We start from the raw sequence: 18,090 nt of genomic DNA on the forward strand, positions 1-18,090 counted from the left end.
TATACCTAGCTCTTCATGTACGGAGAAATTTGCTATTGCTGTGGATTAGGGAAAAAAGACTTTGAGATGACAGGCTCATTCAGGTGGCAATCAGATGGAAGTTTAGGAATTAAGGTCGGATTAGTGCGGAGCACCACAGCGTCTTTGGTGAATTGAAGAAAAGGTGGTTTGATAGTAAAAGCTTGTATCTCGCTGACTCGATGTAAGAGCTAAAAGCAGCGATGTCTTCAAGGAGATGAATTTAAGATCAGCCCTACGAATGGGCTCAAATGGGGACTTCATGAGTTGTGCCAACACAATGTTCAGATACCAAGGAGGAGGCGGGCGTCGAATTTTAGGGAACATCAGAAATAAGCCTTTGAAAAATTGTTGAATAATTCTTGAAGAATAAAGAGAATTGGAGCCATCCTGACGGAATTTGAAAAGTGCAGCCAGAAAAACGTTCATAGTAGAGTGAGAGAGTCTGGATTTTGCTAATTCTCAGAAAAAAGGCAGAAGCTGCTCTGGCGTAGAGTGAACAGGGTGAATAATTATTTATTTATTTATTTATCATTATTTGTAAAGCGCAACTGACACCCTACGGATAACCTGGCGCTGTGATGCAGGCGACTAGCTTAGGGCCGAGAGACTGTGTCCCCTGCCAGGAAGGAGTTAGCAGGATGCCAAGGAGCATACTCGAGGGTAGAGCCAGGTTTTTAACCTTTTTAGGTCTCGGTAGTATCCGGTCTGCCGAAGGCAGACAGGAAGTCCGAGATTTAATGTTGTTTAGTAGGGCTTCAGAACCCGCCTCCCTGCCCTGCATCTCCACCATTGGCTGGCTTCCTAAATGGAGGCCAGCCATGGAGGAAAGAGCCATCCCTCCAAAGAAGCCCCGTCTTTTTCGGATTTGGGGGCGTGATTTTTTGCGTTCTTTAGCCCTGTGACGTCGTCCGTCACTCAGGACAGCAAAACCACGCCCACAAATCCTCAAAATCCGGAAGCTTGTGTCCGCCATTTTCTATCCTTCGCAGTGAAGGTAAGCCCATGTTTGTTTCCCTCCGTGCCTTCTTCCCCCTGTCTGTTTCCCGCCCCCTCACGCTCTCCATGTACTTTCGCTGTCCGTGTCTGTTTGTGCCTACTTCCCCCTGTCTGTTTCCCGCCCCCCGCCCGCTCTCCATGTATTTGAGCGCCTCGGCTGCTCCTCCTTGGCTTCGCCATTCACCGCCTCAGCTCCCTCGTCAGCTTTGGAGACATTTCAAACTTCATCAATCAAGGACTCGACATTAATTCCTCCTCCTTTCGAGCAGAGCATCTCCAGCCGCGGCCACGGCAACCTCAGCAGCGGCGGTGGCAGCGGCAGCCGGTCCAGGGCCCGCGGCCAGAAGCGGCTCTTGAATGGAGGGGCCCAGCAGCCCCCGCACCCGGCCCTGGCCTAGCCCGGCAGAGTTCCCCTGGAAGAAGGAGAAGAAGTCAGCCAAGAAGAGCGCCCGACGCCGGCCTGTTCTGCCTCGCCGTCCCCGTCCTCCTCGGTGCCAGTCTCGGCTGCAGGATCTCCTGAAGGTCGGTATCCTGGGAGTGGGTGAGCTCGGGGAGAATCCGGAGCCGGGCCTTTGTCTGACTAGGGATCCCGGTAGAACTGATTGATTCTTTTTCATTGTGGAGGGCCGAACTCCTCCGTCCAAAGGGAAGGAAGTCCACCTGACCCCCCCATACGCAACCTGGGTCCTGGTGCTCCCCAGGGGCGGCCTGCAGCTGGCTGGCATGCTGACTGCAGTACTGGGGCAGCATATTTTTCCACCGTGCCAGAAGGGCATCCCCTGGGCACGGCCTGGTTCCCTATTTAGGGGGTGCGAATCCGTTCCAAGCCATTCACTAGTGGGCGGGGTATAACTGCACGAGGTGTGCAACGCTTTTGGGGTTATAGGTCACTGCTTTCCACTACTGCCGGTTGTTTACTGAGTGGCATTTACAGCTAATGTGAAAAACACAATTAAATCAAATATTAGAGGCGCACCTACTACTCTGAAGACTGGTTATGTAGTCTGGATGTCTGAAGGTGATAAGGCAAATGAGTCCTAGATGTGCAGTGGGAGAAAGCTGGATGGTTTCAACTTGGTGCTGATGCGAGAAGGCTAATAGATAGCACCTTATGTGCAGAGAATCCAGCTGAGCAGTACCAGCGAGAATGGGGGTGTGGGATCATCACAGTTGATTACATGTGCATGAGGGAGCGCATGAGAGATGGTGAGCGGGTTAGTTGATATTCATGAACAGGTGTTTAAATGCGTCGCTTTCTTAAATAATTCTGAGTGAACTTTTGGTTACAGAGTGCATTTTGGGCGAAATGTCGCTGAATGCATCTTCTGCCACAGTAAAGCATTTTCAACCTTTGCCCTGTGGTATTAAAAGAAACAAACGCAATTTGTAGTCCTTTTTAGAGTGTTTCTGAAAATGTTCATTGCCCTGACCTCCGCAGGTACGCTTCAGTCAGGGCGGAGGGGTTAAGGGCATTGTGATGAAGCAGACACACCCTCTTACGGAAATGTACACCCTGTGAACTCCGCCACTAACTTGCCAGTTATGTAAAATGCTCATTCTCACCTACATTGCTACTTAATTTATATTCTACATAATTTTTTGAGCTAGCACTGGCACGGGACAGAAGAGAATACCTGTGCGGCTAAGAGACAGAAAAGAAGCATCTTGGTGCTCTACATAGCACCTAAGAAAAGAGATCATTGAAAAAGAAGAGTTATACGGAGTTAGTAGAAAGTGTGCAGCATCACTAATTTTGAGAACAGAAAAAAGGGCATCTGACTACCGCCAAATCATAATTGTTTAATCTAATATTGATCTTTTTTACAGAATCATTTCCCCGCACAATTTTAAAGGGGGAGAACTGACTGACACTTTATTATGTATGTTTTAATGGCTGTGTTTTTGTAGCGCTACCTTATCACAAAATGGCCTGTTCGGCGCATTTAGCGCACAATACCAAAGACAATAGCGTATATCTGATTTAAGTTCCCAAACTGGTCTGCCCCATACTGCTGCTGCTGGAGCTCCGGAGGCTGTGGTATCCCTCGCACCTGTGACCCACAGGGCCCGCCCCGCTGCCCTTCCTGGGAAACGTGCTCCAGCTGAACCTGAATGACGCCACGACATCCGGCAGTAATCGCCCGCTCCTCGGCATTTAAAGATCTTTCAGGGTCGCGCATTGTCCCGAGCCAAGTCCCGGCGTAACCTAGACTTACAGGATGTGCTGGACAAGCTTGCAGACATGGGGATTGCTATCCGTGTGGCTTCTCCGAAGCTGGTGATGGAGGAGGTAAGTGGGGGGCTACTCTCAGATGTTTATTCTCTCTTTTCTAGGTTCAACATGGCCCGTGGCGATTCCCTTCAGCGATGTGCACCGCTGTGCACGGAGTTGTTCAGGCAGGTATGTATGTTGATTTTAGTTTATGTTAGAGGTAAGGCATATTTTTATTTTTACACTGCACTGTCCTTTTACTGCTGCACTCTCTCCTCAACCTCTCCCTGCGCCATCGCTTCACTGCTGCACTCTCTGCTCAGCCCCCCCATCCAGGCTGCAGCCCTCACTCCTCCACTGCACCATCACTCACTGCTGCACTCTCTCCTCAGCATCTCACGGTACCATCGCTTCACTGATGCACTCTCCTCAGCCTCTTACTGCACCATCCCTTCACTCTCTCCTCAGCTCCACTATACCGTCTCTTCACTGTTGCACTCTCCTCAGTCTCTCACCGCACCATCCTTTTACTGCTGCACTCTCTCCTCAGCCTCTCCCTGCACCATCCTTTCACTGATGCACTCTCTCCTCAGCCTCTCCCTGCACTGTCCCTGCACTGCCCCTTCACTGATGTACTCTCTGCTCAGCCTCTCCCTGCACCGTCCCTTCACTGATGCACTCTCTGCTCAGCCTCTCCCTGCACTGTCCCTTCACTGATGCACTCTCTCCTCAGCCTCTCCCTGCACTGTCCCTGCACTGTCCCTTCACTGATGCACTCTCTCCTCAGCCTCTCCCTGCACTGTCCCTTCACTGATGCACTCTCCTCAGCCTCTCCTTGCACCGTCCCTTCACTGATGCACTCTCTCCTCAGCCTCTCCCTGCAGAGTTCTTCATTGAGGAACACCACCTAGCCTAATCTTATCATGAAATTCTAGATTTCAGTCATATGTTAAGAAACAAGTGTGAGTAGAAACCTTTTGGGTGGAGAAAATGTAAGACATTAATATTGTGAATTTTTTGTTAATTAGTTGATGTTTGCATCTCTCTGTGTCAAGTAAAGACCTTGAGAGTTTTGTAACTTTCAGATACTCAAATTGTGGATTTTGTTGCAATTAAAATATTTTCAAGGCCTGAAATTTCTTTGGAGGTTGCATGCGGGCAGCCTAAGTTATCCTGCAAGAATTTCTTGATTAATACTATTGAAACTACAATATGTGTTCTCTCATGTAAAGTCAGGTTGTTAGAAGCTTTTCTGCAACTCAAGATACGCCTTACTTTTTAACTGGTGTGGGTGCATTTCTCATGTTTAGTGAGATCTCCTTTATGAGTATAACGTTTCTGGCTTTCCCCTCCTGTATAAGGCTTTAGTCCAGTGTGAATTCTCTCATATGAAGTGACATTGTATTCGCGATTAAACCTTATCTGACATTCAGAACACACAAGGCTTTTTTCTCCCGTGTGAGTTTGCTCATGAAAAGTGAGAAGTAATTTGTGACCAAAACTTTGCTTGCATTTCGAGCACTCGTAAGGTTTTTCCCCAGAGTGGGATCTCTCATGAAGCATAACTCTGTCTTTCAGATTCAAGCTTTTATGGCATAAGGATTTTCTCCAGTGTGGAGTTTCTCATGGTGAGATAGCATTTTTCTCTGCAGCTTTTCTGGCATTCAGAGCACTCATAAGGTTTTCATCAGTATGGAGTGGATTATGGTTAGTGAGGCTGTGCCTATAAAAAAATAGGAATTTCTGGCATTCACAGCATAGGTAATGTTTCTTCCCTGTGTGCGTCTGCTCATGTAGAGTGAGATTGCATTTAAAGTTGATGATGCTTTTCTGGCACTTGGAGCACTGAAGTATTTTTGATGGTGTGTTTTCTTATGGTGCATGTAACCATCACTACCTCTGAATCTTTTCTGACATTTAGAGCACTGATGTGTTTCCCCCAGTGTGGATTCTCACATGTGCAGTGAGATCAGATTTACGGCTGAAACATTTTTGGCATTCGGAGCACTGATAAGGTTTCTCCCCAGTGTGGGTTCTTATATGATGAGTGAGACCGTTTTTGTCAATGAAACATTTCTGGCATTCCGGGCACTGATAAGGTTGCTCTCCTGTGTGGGTTCTTCTATGCCGAGTGAACTGGGTATGGGTATTGAAACATTTCTGGCAATCCGTGCACTGATAAGGTTTTTCCCCAGTGTGGGTTCTTATATGGCGAGTGAGATTGATTTTTTCACTGAAACATTTGTGGCATTCAATGCACTGATAAGGTCTTTCCCCAGTGTGGATTCTTATGTGCCGTGTGAGACTACTTTTTATACTGAAACATTTCTGGCATTCAGAGCACTGATAAGGATGTTCCACAGAATGGGTTATTGAATGTTGAGAAAGGCTTTGTTGGTTACAAAACCTTTCATGGCTTTCAGAGCACTGATAAGGTTTTTCCCCAGTGTGGATTCTTATGTGCTGTGAGAGACTACTTTTTAAACTGAAACATTTCTGACATTCAGAGCACTGATAAGGTTTTTCCCCAGTGTGGGTTCTTATATGCACCTTGAGTTGGCATTTTACATTGAAACATTTCTGGCATTCAGAGCACTGATAAGGTTTTTCCCCAGTGTGGGTTCTTATATGCACCGTGAGATGGCGTTTTTCATTGAAACATTTCTGGCATTCAGAGCACTGATAAGGTTGTTCCACAAAATGGGTCACTGCATGATTAGAAAGACTTTGTTTGTTACCAAACCTTTTCTGGCATTCAGAGCACTGATATGGTTTTTCCCCAGTGTGGATTCTTGTATGTTTAGTGAGTTTGATTTTTACACTGAAACATTTCTGGCATTCAGAGCACTTGAAAGGTTTTTCCCCAGTGTGGGTTCTTATATGATGAGTGAGACTGTTTTTGTCAATGAAACATTTCTGGCATTCCGGGCACTGATAAGGTTTCTCTCCAGTGTGGGTTCTTCTATGCCGAGTGAGCTCGGGTTGGGTTTTGAAACATTTCTGGCAATCCGTGCACTGATAAGGTTTTTCTCCAGTGTGGGTCCTTATATGTATAATAAGTCCTATTTTTCTAATGAAATATTTCTGACATTCAGAGCACTGGTAAGGTTTTTCCCCAGTGTGGGTTAATACATGTAGAGAAAGACTTTGTTTTTTACAAAACCTTTTCTGGCATTCAGAGCACTGATAAGGTTTTTCCCCAGTGTGGGTCCTTGTATGTCGAGTAAGGTCTCTTTTTTCACTGAAATATTTCTGGCATTCAGAGCACTGGTAAGGTTTTTCCACAGAGTGGGTTATTACATGTCGAGAAAGACTTTGTTTGTTATAAAACTTTTCTTGGCATTCAGAGCACTGATAAGGTTTGTCCCCAGTGTGGGTTATTGCATGTCGAGAAAGACTTTCTTTGTTACCAAACCTTTCCTGGCATTCAGAGCACTGATAAGGTTTTTCCCCAGTGTGGGTCCTTGTATGTACAGTAAGGTCTCTTTTTTTACTGAAATATTTTTGGCATTCAGAGCACTGGTAAGGTTTTTCCCCAGTGTGGCTTAATACATGTAGAGAAAGACTTTGTTTTTTACAAAACCTTTTCTGGCATTCAGAGCACTGATAAGGTTTTTCCCCAGTGTGGGTCCTTGTATGTCGAGTAAGGTCTCTTTTTTCACTGAAATATTTCTGGCATTCAGAGCACTGGTAAGGTTTTTCCACAGAGTGGGTTATTACATGTCGAGAAAGACTTTGTTTGTTATAAAACTTTTCTTGGCATTCAGAGCACTGATAAGGTTTGTCCCCAGTGTGGGTTATTGCATGTCGAGAAAGACTTTCTTTGTTACCAAACCTTTCCTGGCATTCAGAGCACTGATAAGGTTTTCCCCCAGTGTGGATTCTTGTATGTACAGTGAGTTTGCCTTTGCAACTGAAACATTTCTGGCATTCAGAGCACTGAAAAGGTTTATCCCCAGTGTGGGTTCTTCTATGCAGAGTGAGACTGGATTTTTGACTGAAACATTTCTGGCATTCAGAGCACTGAAAAGGTTTTTCCCCAGAGTGGGTTCTTACATGCATAGTGAGATTGTTTTTGTAAATGAAAGATTTCTGGCATTCAGAGCACTGGTAAGGTTTTTCGCCTGAGTGGGTTATTACATGTCGAGAAAGACGTTGTTTGTTATAAAACCTTTCCTGGCATTCAGAGCACTGATAAGGTTTTTCCCCAGTGTGGATTCTTATATGTTCAGTGAGATAAAATTTACTGCTGAAACTTTTTTGGCATTCAGAGCACTGATAAGGGTTTTCCAAAGAGTGGGTTAATGCATGTAGAGAAAGTTGTGGTTTGAAACTAAACCTTTTCTGGCATTCAGAGCACTGATAAGGTTTTTCCCCAGTGTGGATTCTCATATGCGTAGTGAGATTAGATTTACGGCTGAAACTTTTTTGGCATTCAGAGCACTGAGAGAGGATTTTCCCAGTGTGCATTCTCTCAAATTCAGTGAGATGAGATTTATGGCTGAATCTTTTTTGGCACAGGTAACTTTTTCCCCAACTTGGGTTATTTTGCTTTGATTGAGGCGGGTTTGAACACTGAAATTGTTCTCACAGCCCGTGTTTTTAAAATGTGTATTCCTAGAGTTAATATCTCTACATTTAGTTTTCTCTTGCTTATATGCCACGGTAAGAGTGAACCCGATTTTAGAGTCGGGCTTGTTTAGATAATGTTCAGCATTTATCTCTAAAAGATATTGTGTGTAATCTTCTTAACACTTGAATTGAGCAAAATATGTCTGGATGCAGCCCTGTAACACCGGTCGAAATGTTTGTAGCAGATAATAGTCTTTTGGTTATAGCCTCTCCGGCAGCAACTTATTTTGTGACTGAAGTTTTTCTCAAATCTATTAGTATAGGTTCTTAACAATGCAGTGATAAGGTGTTAGTCTGATATTTAATGATTAAACTGAGAAGTACCTTTTTGCACTGGCGTAATGGCAGTAACTGAGAATTTTAGAACATGCACAGTAATATTGTGGCTCATCAGTCGCAGAACATCAGTTCCTTTTACCCGTTCTGTGTTTGGTGTAAGGTTAAGGATTGTAGTTCTGAAGACAAGGATTTATTTACATTAGCTAGCGCAACAGTGCTCATTTAATCCATTTTGATATTTAACAGTTTTAAATATCACTCCTGCACAACAGATAAGGTTGAGGCGATTTACATAGAATTACAGAACAGTACACAATAAAAAGGAAACAATCTGAGATGGTCATGAACAACACAATAAAGTGGTGAATTTTTAACGTTTTCGCCAGAGTGAGCAGAGTGGGTCGAGGTGTTATATCCCGAGGCAGATAGTCTCAAACTTGCGTAACTGGTTAAAAACAGTTGTTGAACAAAGGTGATTTTCCAATCTTTTGGTTGTTAGCGTGTCAGTTTCTGAGTCTTCTTTCAGTGTCTTTTCTTTGATGGTTTGCAGAAGAAACCTTTTGTTATATCTTTCTTTTATGCAGTGTGTGCTTCCTCTCTGAAATTACATGATGCTTTAGATCATGCGTGCTTTAGATGAACGTTATTCTGTCATGCTGAGGCAATTTGTCTTTCTGATAATATTTCAGATGAGGACGTTGTGATTGGTCTTTGTGGCACTATTTCCGATGCTGTGTGGACAGATATGCCTTTGCTCTGGGTTAATGAAATGCAAAATTAGAGACTTCACTTACAGGTATAGTACTTTCCTCAGCTCCCACTTCCTCACCACACCTAGATTTTGGAAATTGTTTAAACTTAGAATGCTGGATGTCCTTCAGTTTTTCAAAATAATCCTTCTTATGGCACTAACATTCAGTTGGCTGGTGCTAAATCTTGCTTTCTTCGTCCGTAATTTCAATCACCTATAGTATTAAAATTAAATAGTTAATACATGTAAATATCCCCAAAAATAATTTACAAGCCATATCAAAGCAGAATTGCAAAATTTTGAAAGTGTTGAGCTGTTCTTCAGACAGAGCAGGGTGTAGAATGGTAGCCTGAGAGTACTTGGATCTAGGAGTGAGGATTTGTAGAATTTCCAACATTTTATTAAGCTCAGAAAGGATACATGTACCCTATGGACTTGTAACATAGAATCCCAAAAGCAGATAACTGGGGGAAAACACAATTCTTCCCTCTGTTAGAAATATCTTTCCCCTTCCCTCCCCTGCTTCGCCCATCTCCCCCCCAACCAACCACATGCATATATCTACCTCCTGCTTAAAACAAGTGGTAAATAAAAGCAGAAAAACAGTATGAAATAGTGAATGGCATGTGGTTTGACAGGCAGAAGAATCTATTCCTCGTGGCAACTCCCCAGTACATGGCGTCAAAACTGTAACTGCACGTTACTGGGATAAATCTACCACAAAACAATTACATGAGATTTTTCTGCCACCCCAGTACTGTGCAACTTCTAACAAGGGACTATAAGAGATCTTGGACCGGTCCTGTGACCTGGAGGGTCACACCAAGTGTGCCCTCATTTAAGGTAGAGGACTGTCATGGGTTTAACAGCTAGAGCGGTGATGGCAATGCACCCTGTTGTAAGGACCAATAGCCTGATTAGATCTTTGCATCATGGTCAGTGGAGTGGCTTTCTACTGACACACCCATGTAATGCTCCATTTCTATACCTGTGCCCAGACTTTGCAATAACATCAAGTGCATGTTTAGGGTGTTGGTGTGCGTAGCATAAATGCAATGTGAGAGTGCGACAGAGTAAACACCATCTCCTGTCTGCCAGTTGTGTATACAAGTGGGACCATCTATCCCTCATTTATACCAGAGTTCAAAGTCCTCTGTTACCAAGGAATAATGTGCTCTACAAAGTACGCAGGTGCCTGCTGTGGCACCAGGGATGGTGTCAGCCTGACAGTTTATCTAAATTGAATGGACATCACCTGTAAGCTGAATTACTTAATGGAAAAGCTGTGTAACTGTCCTGAAGAGCCTAGAAGTCTGCCTAGAAGCCTGCCTGTCTGGTAAGAAAAGAAAGGGAGTTTCACTATCCATCAGGAGGACAAGGCTGTCCTGGAAAAAGCAAGGTCCGACACATCCTCGTTATCTGTAGGGCGAGCCGGAAAGCCATCCAGCAAGACCAGCTAGTCTGAGGGATGCCAAGACTCTCCCAACAGTTCAAGGCAGAAAATAAAACTCTACGACAACATGATTGTTGAGGCCCAGTAGGACGATTGTGTGCTGCCAACAGGCCCATTCAAGGTTGCATTTGCCAAATTCCTAACACAACAAACTCTGAATCTACTGACTTCTTGGAGAGCCTGTGTTGGGCTTTTAGCTGCTGAATTTCTGACCACTCTGTGTCAGAGGTCCATGAGGGACTACAACTACTCCAGTGTCGAACACCCTGTCTGAGCTTATGCCTGTGGTCCAGCCGGCCACAATGTGGGCTCAATTGCTGATGGTCAGGCCTCCAGAGGGGGCTGCACTTACAGACAGGCCAGGTGTGACTGATACCTTGGGACTGCTTATCTTCAGGCAACTGCAAAGAAAAGAGAGTGGGTGCCCTACTAAATGCAGCACTATATCCAGGACAAAAGCGCTCCACAAAACCTGCTGGTGGGTCACTGCTCTCGCGAGTCTTCGGAGGTGCCATTCAAATGTCGGGAAACAGGAAAGAGACCCAGACAAGACTGACTCATCCTGTGAAAGGGTAAGACACTTACGACAGAGCATACACGCATTGGGGGTAACTGGAGTGACAGAACTGACCCCCTATACTATATTCATGATACTCCTAAATGCTCCTAGAGCGCAAGAGGGTATCAGAACTGGACGGACCTGTCTGCAGCACATGTTAGTCTGGCATGCCTGCACTATCTTTTCACCCGGACAGTCCATAAAGAAGACTTTAGGGTCGCTACGCACATAGCAGCTGCTGCGATCGTCCGCTGCGCGGTCGAGAGTGTGATGTCATTTTATGCTGTCTGGAGGTGGGATCGTCCGGCCAAATTCACCGTCACCCAGCACCTTCCCTATGATGGCGGCAAAACTATCAATCAGTTTCCCCTCCCAGCGCCTGATCGGCTGCAGAGGGCAAGGCCACTAAATTAAATGGGTATGGGTAAGTGGGATGTGCAAAATGAGCCATGTGAGCTGCTCCCGGCTTCCGCCTCAGGAGACAAGCGCTCTGTCAATGAAATGCGCTGCTGAGGAGGCGCCTTAAGTACTGACTGGGGGTGGAATCGTCTGGCCAAATGCACCGTCACCCAGCACCTTCCCTAAGATGGCGGCAAAACTAGCAACTAGCATAATGATGGATTCATCCCAGATCTCTTGACTTGGGGTGAATGTTTTGATTTGTTCTGCATTCCGTCCATCAATTGTGTGTCTTTTGCTCTATTATCATTGCAGCACATAAATTCTATACAAGAATTCCGATGGTTCAATTAATAGTGAAACTGCTAATGATATGTTATTTTGATTTGATATCGTACCCAAGTTACCCCTAAGCAGAAACTACTTTAAGGAGAAATTTAGGATTGGTACGTAGAACCCCTCTGTCTTTGTGAAGTTGAAAGAAAGGCTCTTGTATAGGTAATGCCTGAAGTTCATCAACTCTCCTTAGTGAGGTTATCGTTATGGGGAAAGCAACTTTCCATGATAGGAATTGTAACGGAAATTTGTGCATTGGTTCAAAAGGCCGGCCCATTAGCCTTGTAAGGACTATGTTTAAGTTCCACTCTGGAGCAGGGGGAATACTTGGCGGTATAACCCTTTTTAATCCTTCCATGAAGGCTTTAATCACTGGTACTCTGAAGAGAGATAGGTGTTGTCTATTTTGCAAGTATGCAGTTACGACTCCCAGGTGTAAACAAATGGATGTGTAAGTTAATCCACATTGCTGTAAATGCAACAGTTAACAAATGATTCTGCACAAACGCATCAAGATGATTGATATTGTTGTTGTTACAATAGGCAACAAAATGTTTCCATTTGCTGCATAACATGCTCTAGTAGTAGGCTTCCAAGCTTCCTTGAGAATATTTATACAGTCTGGTGGTAGTTGTAAATAACCAAACTCTATGACTTCAGGAGTCAAATCGCTAGGCTGAGTTCTCTGGGAATTGGATGTCTGATTTCTCAATGGCTCTGAGTGAGGAGACAAGGTGTGAGATGTAGCTTTTGATGTGGAACCACTGAGAGTTCTAAGGATGAGAGTACCAAGGTTGACAAGAACATGTGGGGGCTATTAAGATCAATGTGAGGGACATTTGTCTGAGTGTCCGAACCAGTAATGGAATTAGCAGGAGAGGCGGAAAAGGGTAAGCAAATATCCCTGACCAAATCATCCATAGGGCATTGCCTTTAGATGCTGGGTGTGGGAACCTGGATGCAGAGTTTGGGCCTTTTGCGTTGTTCACTGGAAAACACGGTGAAGACCTTTGCGATGCTTCAAAGTGAGTACGAGTTGGGGGTTCGGGAGTTCTTCAGGTATGCGCAGGTTTGCCACGCTTTGCTGTCTGTCTTCACAGCTGGTGTTACGGTTCCTGAATCTTCCCCACTCGAGGATCGTATACTTGACGGTCATCTGCCCGATAGTACGATCTCCTTGATCTATAAGAAACTAATTAACAATCTAGCAGATCTCCTTGTGCGTCTCAGGGAGGTCTGGACCGGAGACGGGTTGGAGTTGGATGACGAGGACTGGCAGTCCGCCCTATCCTCCCCGAAAGAGGTCGCCATTCCTGCCCGTCTCCGTCTCGTACAGCTCAAAATTCTTCATCGTGTGTATGTTACGGGTCCTCGTTTGGTTGCTATGGGTTTTTCCTCTGACGGGTTGTGCAAGCGCGGATGTGGAATGAGTGCCACCTTTCTTCATATCCTCTGGGAGTGTCGTGAGGTGGCGGCGTATTGGCAGCGTGTGCATGCGGTCATGGAATGAGTCACCGGGGTCGCTCTGCAGCCTGAGGCTCGTAGATATTTGTTGAATGTGTGGGAGCCGAATGATTACAACGTTGCCCAGGCCCGGTGGGCTGCACTTGGGAACATGATCGCAAAAAGAGATATTGCGCAGCTGTGGGGTTCCCAACTGCCTCCCACCGTGTCGGTATGGAAGGAGAATATGGACTGGTGCATGTTTAGAGAGAAGACGGTATATTTGGCTAGGGGCAAGCCTAGGGCGTGGAGTAAAATTTGGGGTCAATGGAACGCTTACCGAGGGAACATCTGCACACCTCCCTTCGAAGACACTCCGGACATTTCTCTGTCTCCCTGATCCTGAGGTTCCTGAGACGATTTACTCCTTTTTCCTGATTGTCTGACTTCCCCACTGCCTCCCCCCCTGATCATATTTATTGCCCTCCTGATTCGTCATCCGGTACTGTAGGTCCCCCCCATCTGAGCACGACATTGTCTAGAACGCTTTCCGCCTTGAGTTTTGTTTCTTTGTTTCCCTTTCTGTTCTCTTTCTAAAAATTAAAAACATCTATATCCTGCCTACATCCTGTGTTGCCGAAAATGTATCCTGTACTCTGCTGGACCTCTAGAGATCGGTCGCTGCTTTGTGAGTTTATACAATTGCTTCCCATGTCCTAGCGGCCGGCCCCTGTGGTTGTAGGCCCATACTTGTAATGATATTTTTGCACAATAAAGTTTTTCACAAAAAAAAAAGAATAGTAAATGATGACCTTACTATGAACCAGGATACGACAATCTTTGTTGGGATTCTTCAATGATTCCCTTATTGTCACCCTCCATCAGTGCCTCTCATCTCTCCATAGCCCCTCTGTCACATGTATTACATTTGCTTTATAGCATCTCTCATACCATTGAAGGATGTCAGAGCACTTTACATCACACACACAAGCTCCTTGCACCACGGGTGCGTCACAAAACGTGACGCACCAGTGGCGCATTTTAGTGCCCCATATTTCCAAGCCAGGAAAAGCCACCCTGCGTGACTTTTACTGGTATATCTAAATATGGACCATTTGCACAAAGCACTTTGCGTGAAAGGGGTGTTCCATGGGTGTTGCTGTGGGTGTTCCCACGCAACACCCATGAAACCAGACACATTTCCAGATTTACTAGAAATTGTAAATCTGCAAATGTGTCTGAATGCTATGCTCCCCAGCGAAGGCGTAGGGAGGTGCAACGAGAATATGTATTCATTTCTCCTTGTTTTTTTCCTCTTTCTATGTAATGTAATGTAGTGGTACTTGTATAGTGCACGAATCACCATGAGGTATCTCGGCGCATGTACGAATACCGCTGAGGAACCCTTCCTGGCCTTTCCCTGTGAAGTGCCCACTTCTGGGCACCCCCAAGGTGAAGCCAGGCATCCTAGAGTTGTTGGGGCTGTTGTGGAGATTAAGCAAGCTATTGCCCAGAGTTGCAGAGTGGGACCCATGATTAGAATAGGCACCGAGGCAAGAATTATCAGGTCCGGGGAAATTGAGCCCAAGAGCCGCCGAGGCGGGGAATTGAACCCTGGTCCCGGGCCAGACCTCTGCATCAGGGTCTGCCACTCTAACCATTGAGCCACACTTCGATGTGTGTTGCATTCTGCAGCACGCTTAGAAAAAGCATATCACCTCTGGTGATTGTTTATGTATAGGAAGGTATCCCTTCCTGCACATAAACAATCAGGAAAACAATGATGTTTTGCAAGTTCTATGTGTGCTAATGCAGCACACATATAAGTTGAAAAACGCCATTTCTGATTGTTTATGTGCAGGAAGGGAGCACTACCTGCAAATGAAAAATCTCCCTACAACGCAGGCATCCATGCATCACATGGCAGCCGTTTGTGCGCCAGCACAGCGGGAAGCACAGAGATGTGACATATTGTTGTAAATATGTCACATCCCTGTGCTTTGAAAGTGACTCAGTGCGGCGCAGCCAAATGGCTTGCGGCACACACTGAGTCACTTTCATTGTAAATCTGCCCCATAGAGACAATGATTCATACGTGTAAACCAGTGTATAGAAAATGTTACATAAGGCAAATGCGAGTACAAGGTGTAGGATTCACATTCATACTGGTAGGCATTTTAAAGAGTCCTTGGTCTGGAGAAGCGGAGAAGCACAAACTCAGAATTCAGAACATAACACAGTGGTTAGCATTGACTTTAACAATAAAAATGTTTTTCCACCCAAATAGACCTTTTTAGCAGCATCAGGATAATGAAAGACTTGGAACAAACATATGTTTCTAACTTGTACCATGCAGGTTGCAAGCAGCTCTTTGATGACAGTTTTTAGGTTACTGTGCTAGATTACGATCATCACTTATAAACTGCACAATAACAAAAGAATCTCGGTTACAAAAGCAGTAACCCACTAACCTATGCACATAAAAAACAGTTTTTTTAAAGGCTTGGTACACATTCTTTGCAGTAGGCATATTAACCCTCTGTGCTACATTAGATAAGTCAAAGCTGCCACTTGACAAAACTCTCATCTCGCCCTCAGGACACTAGATCTCGCTCCAGGAGGTACATTAATCACAGACGTTATCTTGACACTTTATTGTTGCTGGAAAACTGCAAATTATACAAGGAACTTTGTTGTGCTTTTAAAATTACAGCCTGAGGCCCCCCAGGGATTGTGTCACGGACCCCTGGGGGTCCTCGGACCACAGTTTGGGAATCACTGTCCTAGTCGATTCCTGGATATTGTGAGTGACCTGGGAAGTCATAGTAAGTACATAGGCTGGACACTCGTCATTAAGAGTTCGCCAGCTCCATGATGGCTTCACTGAAATATGTGATGTTTGGCACCAAGCATCTCAACATAATAAACTTGCACTGATTCCAGTGTAGATTTTACTATAATTTGCACACAGAGGGCCCCTTAGAGGGGTCCCCTGAAACCTACCAATCCTTAGTGTGGTCATTGACTGGCCCGAGCCAGCCTGCTACCACCAGAGTGTGTTCTGACCTCAGGGGAGAGTGCCTGAGCACTCTGAGGCTGAGAACAATGCCTTTCTTGGGTGGAGGTGTTCACGTCTCCCCCTGCACAGGAAGAGCCATCCGTGGTGGGGAGCTTCAGAGGTCTTTCCTCCTTTGTAATGCAACCCCAGCCTCTCCTGTTCGAAGGAGCTGGCCTCCATCCTGTCCTCACCCCCTTTTTGGTGGCAGGACAGGTGGGAAACCTTTGATAGAAGAGGAGATGTGCCCCCCTCTGCCAACTCCAGCCTTCGGGTGCTGGAAGCTAGGTCAAGTACGCTTTTCAGTGCCCACCATCTTGAAGATGGTGGGTCTTATCCAGTTAGGGCTAGGACTGTGTCCTCCTCTCACAGAAGGTGGGCATGTTAGAGGGCGTAGACACCCCAGGCAAAGGGCCCATTGGACACTGCCTGTCACTCCCTTGTGACGCCCTTAAATCTAGTTTTCAGGTGGCATCCCCAGTCTCTGAACTTCAGTTCCTGATGAACTAAGAAGAGCCGGGCACTACCGATGTGCACATACAGAGAAGATTGCAGAGAACTACTGTACACAGGTGTTCCAGGACCTTTTGTCTAAAGTAAAATCTGGATCCCCTTCGGAATGCTGCCCACCTCACCTCCTAAAAGAAGCCTTCACCGACCTCCCAGTTCCAGCCCTCTCTCTTCTGAATGAGTCCCTATTCTAGGGTTGTGTCCCTAAGGCCTTTAAAGAGGCAATTGTGATTCCCCTTATGAAGAAATCAGGGGCAGATCCCCAGATCGTGTTGAATTGCCGCCCAATCTCTTTGCTCCTGTACCTGGCAAAGGTACTCGAGGCTCATGTGGTGAAGTGCCTGTCCAATTTTATTGAACAATCCAACTATCTCGACTCACACCAAGCTGGTTTTCGGCCTGCCCACTCAACGGAGACCGTAATACTGGCGGTATTGGACTCGCTGCGAGAGAGGGCTGACAGGGGTACTCCATAGGCCCTGGTGCTGTTGGATCTCTCGGTCACCTTTGACAGGGTCAACCATGGGATCTTATTGGACCATGTCAAGAAGGCTGGCATTCAGGGCTCAGCCCTTAGTTAGATTAGCTCCTTTCTAGAGGATCTCTCCCAGTCAGTCTAGAGCGAGAGTCCACCATGAGCGGACCTCGTCTGGACTCAACGTTACCTGCAGCCTCTGCAAGGAGACCCCCTCAACCTTGACGTGCTCTGGTATGCCTTTTCTGACACCAAAATGCACCCTTGCAACCATCCGTCCTGGGCTTTGGTGAAGAGGACAAAGGGTGTTGCTACGTTCCCGAGATTCGAAACTTACCATGACAGCTTTTGGTTTCCTTCGACCAGCCTCCTGGCCTGAGCCTGCAGATCAGCGCCATCTTGGATTGGGTCCAGGCTTCTTTTGGCGGGCGCCATCTTGGAGCGTCCAGGCGCTCCTCCCTCCACTTCGGCGCCTATTTAAAGTCGCTCTTACCCGCGCAGCGGGTACGCGCAGCTAGGACGCCGTCACTTGCCGGAGTCTTGCCAGAGTCCTGCCCGTCTGCGCCCGTCAGCGTCCCGGAGGCGCCTTGGCGGCGGGCGGGGCTCTGTTCACCGAGAATGAGTAATCTGGGCCCTCATTTGGTGCGGTACTCATCTAGGGAGCTGCGCTCCTTGAATCATAGGGAGAGCTGCTGTTGTACTGTCTTTCCGGGCCGCTATAGGGGTAAGTCGCGATGTCCGGGTTGTGGCTGGCATCCGACACGGGTTCTGTCATCAGCCCCGCCTATTGACATAGCTGGGGCAGAGTATGCCTGCATGCTGTTAAACACCAGATCAGCTCGCAGCCATGCGCAACACATCTTTGAGCTCCTCGAGACAGAGAAGCCACTCTGCCTAATGTTGACGGAGACTTGGTGGGGTGAAGCTTGTAATCCTGATGTGGCTATGGCCATTCCGCCGGATTTTGAC

At 46.2% G+C, this 18,090-nt stretch overlaps 1 protein-coding gene and 1 long non-coding RNA gene across 3 annotated transcripts in view; both read right to left on the bottom strand.

Annotated features, from left to right (window-relative positions):
* Window positions 1–4,883: 4,883 nt before the first annotated feature.
* On the bottom strand, window positions 4,884–7,963 carry LOC147665092 (uncharacterized). Of its 2 annotated transcripts, XM_086949764.1 has the most exons (4): window positions 7,569–7,963; window positions 7,401–7,484; window positions 7,065–7,226; window positions 4,884–6,644 (listed from the first exon to the last, which is right to left on the bottom strand). In XM_086949764.1, exons 1-4 carry the CDS (start codon window positions 7,697–7,699, stop codon window positions 5,147–5,149), a joined length of 1,875 nt encoding a protein of 624 aa, XP_086805890.1. In that variant the 5' UTR covers window positions 7,700–7,963; the 3' UTR covers window positions 4,884–5,146. The 2 variants fall into 2 exon arrangements, with proteins under 2 accessions (XP_086805890.1, XP_086805889.1); XM_086949763.1 differs by having other exon boundaries at window positions 4,884–6,392; window positions 6,645–7,963.
* Window positions 7,964–8,413: 450 nt separating this feature from the next.
* LOC147665093 (uncharacterized) overlaps window positions 8,414–18,090 on the bottom strand; it is a 57,628-nt gene continuing 47,951 nt past the window's right edge. The window contains exon 3 of the long non-coding RNA XR_015305048.1: window positions 8,414–9,105. This is a non-coding gene — a long non-coding RNA (uncharacterized LOC147665093). The remainder of the gene's footprint in view (window positions 9,106–18,090) is intronic.

The sequence above is a fragment of the Lissotriton vulgaris genome, unplaced genomic scaffold (assembly GCF_964263255.1).
Source record: "Lissotriton vulgaris unplaced genomic scaffold, aLisVul1.2 SCAFFOLD_1404, whole genome shotgun sequence".
In the NCBI taxonomy this organism is placed as follows: Eukaryota; Metazoa; Chordata; class Amphibia; order Caudata; family Salamandridae; genus Lissotriton; species Lissotriton vulgaris.

What these genes read in the sequence shown, in the direction of transcription:
- LOC147665092 (XM_086949763.1), bottom strand. Translation starts at nt 7,699, where the DNA reads ATGCACACTGGGAAAATCCTCTCTCAGTGCTCTGAATGCCAAAAAAGT. An exon ending in TGCTCTGAATGCCAGGAAAG is followed by an intron (nt 6,393 to 6,644) that starts GTTTGGTAACAA and finishes ATGCCAGAAAAG; the next exon opens with GTTTTGTAAAAAACAAAGTC.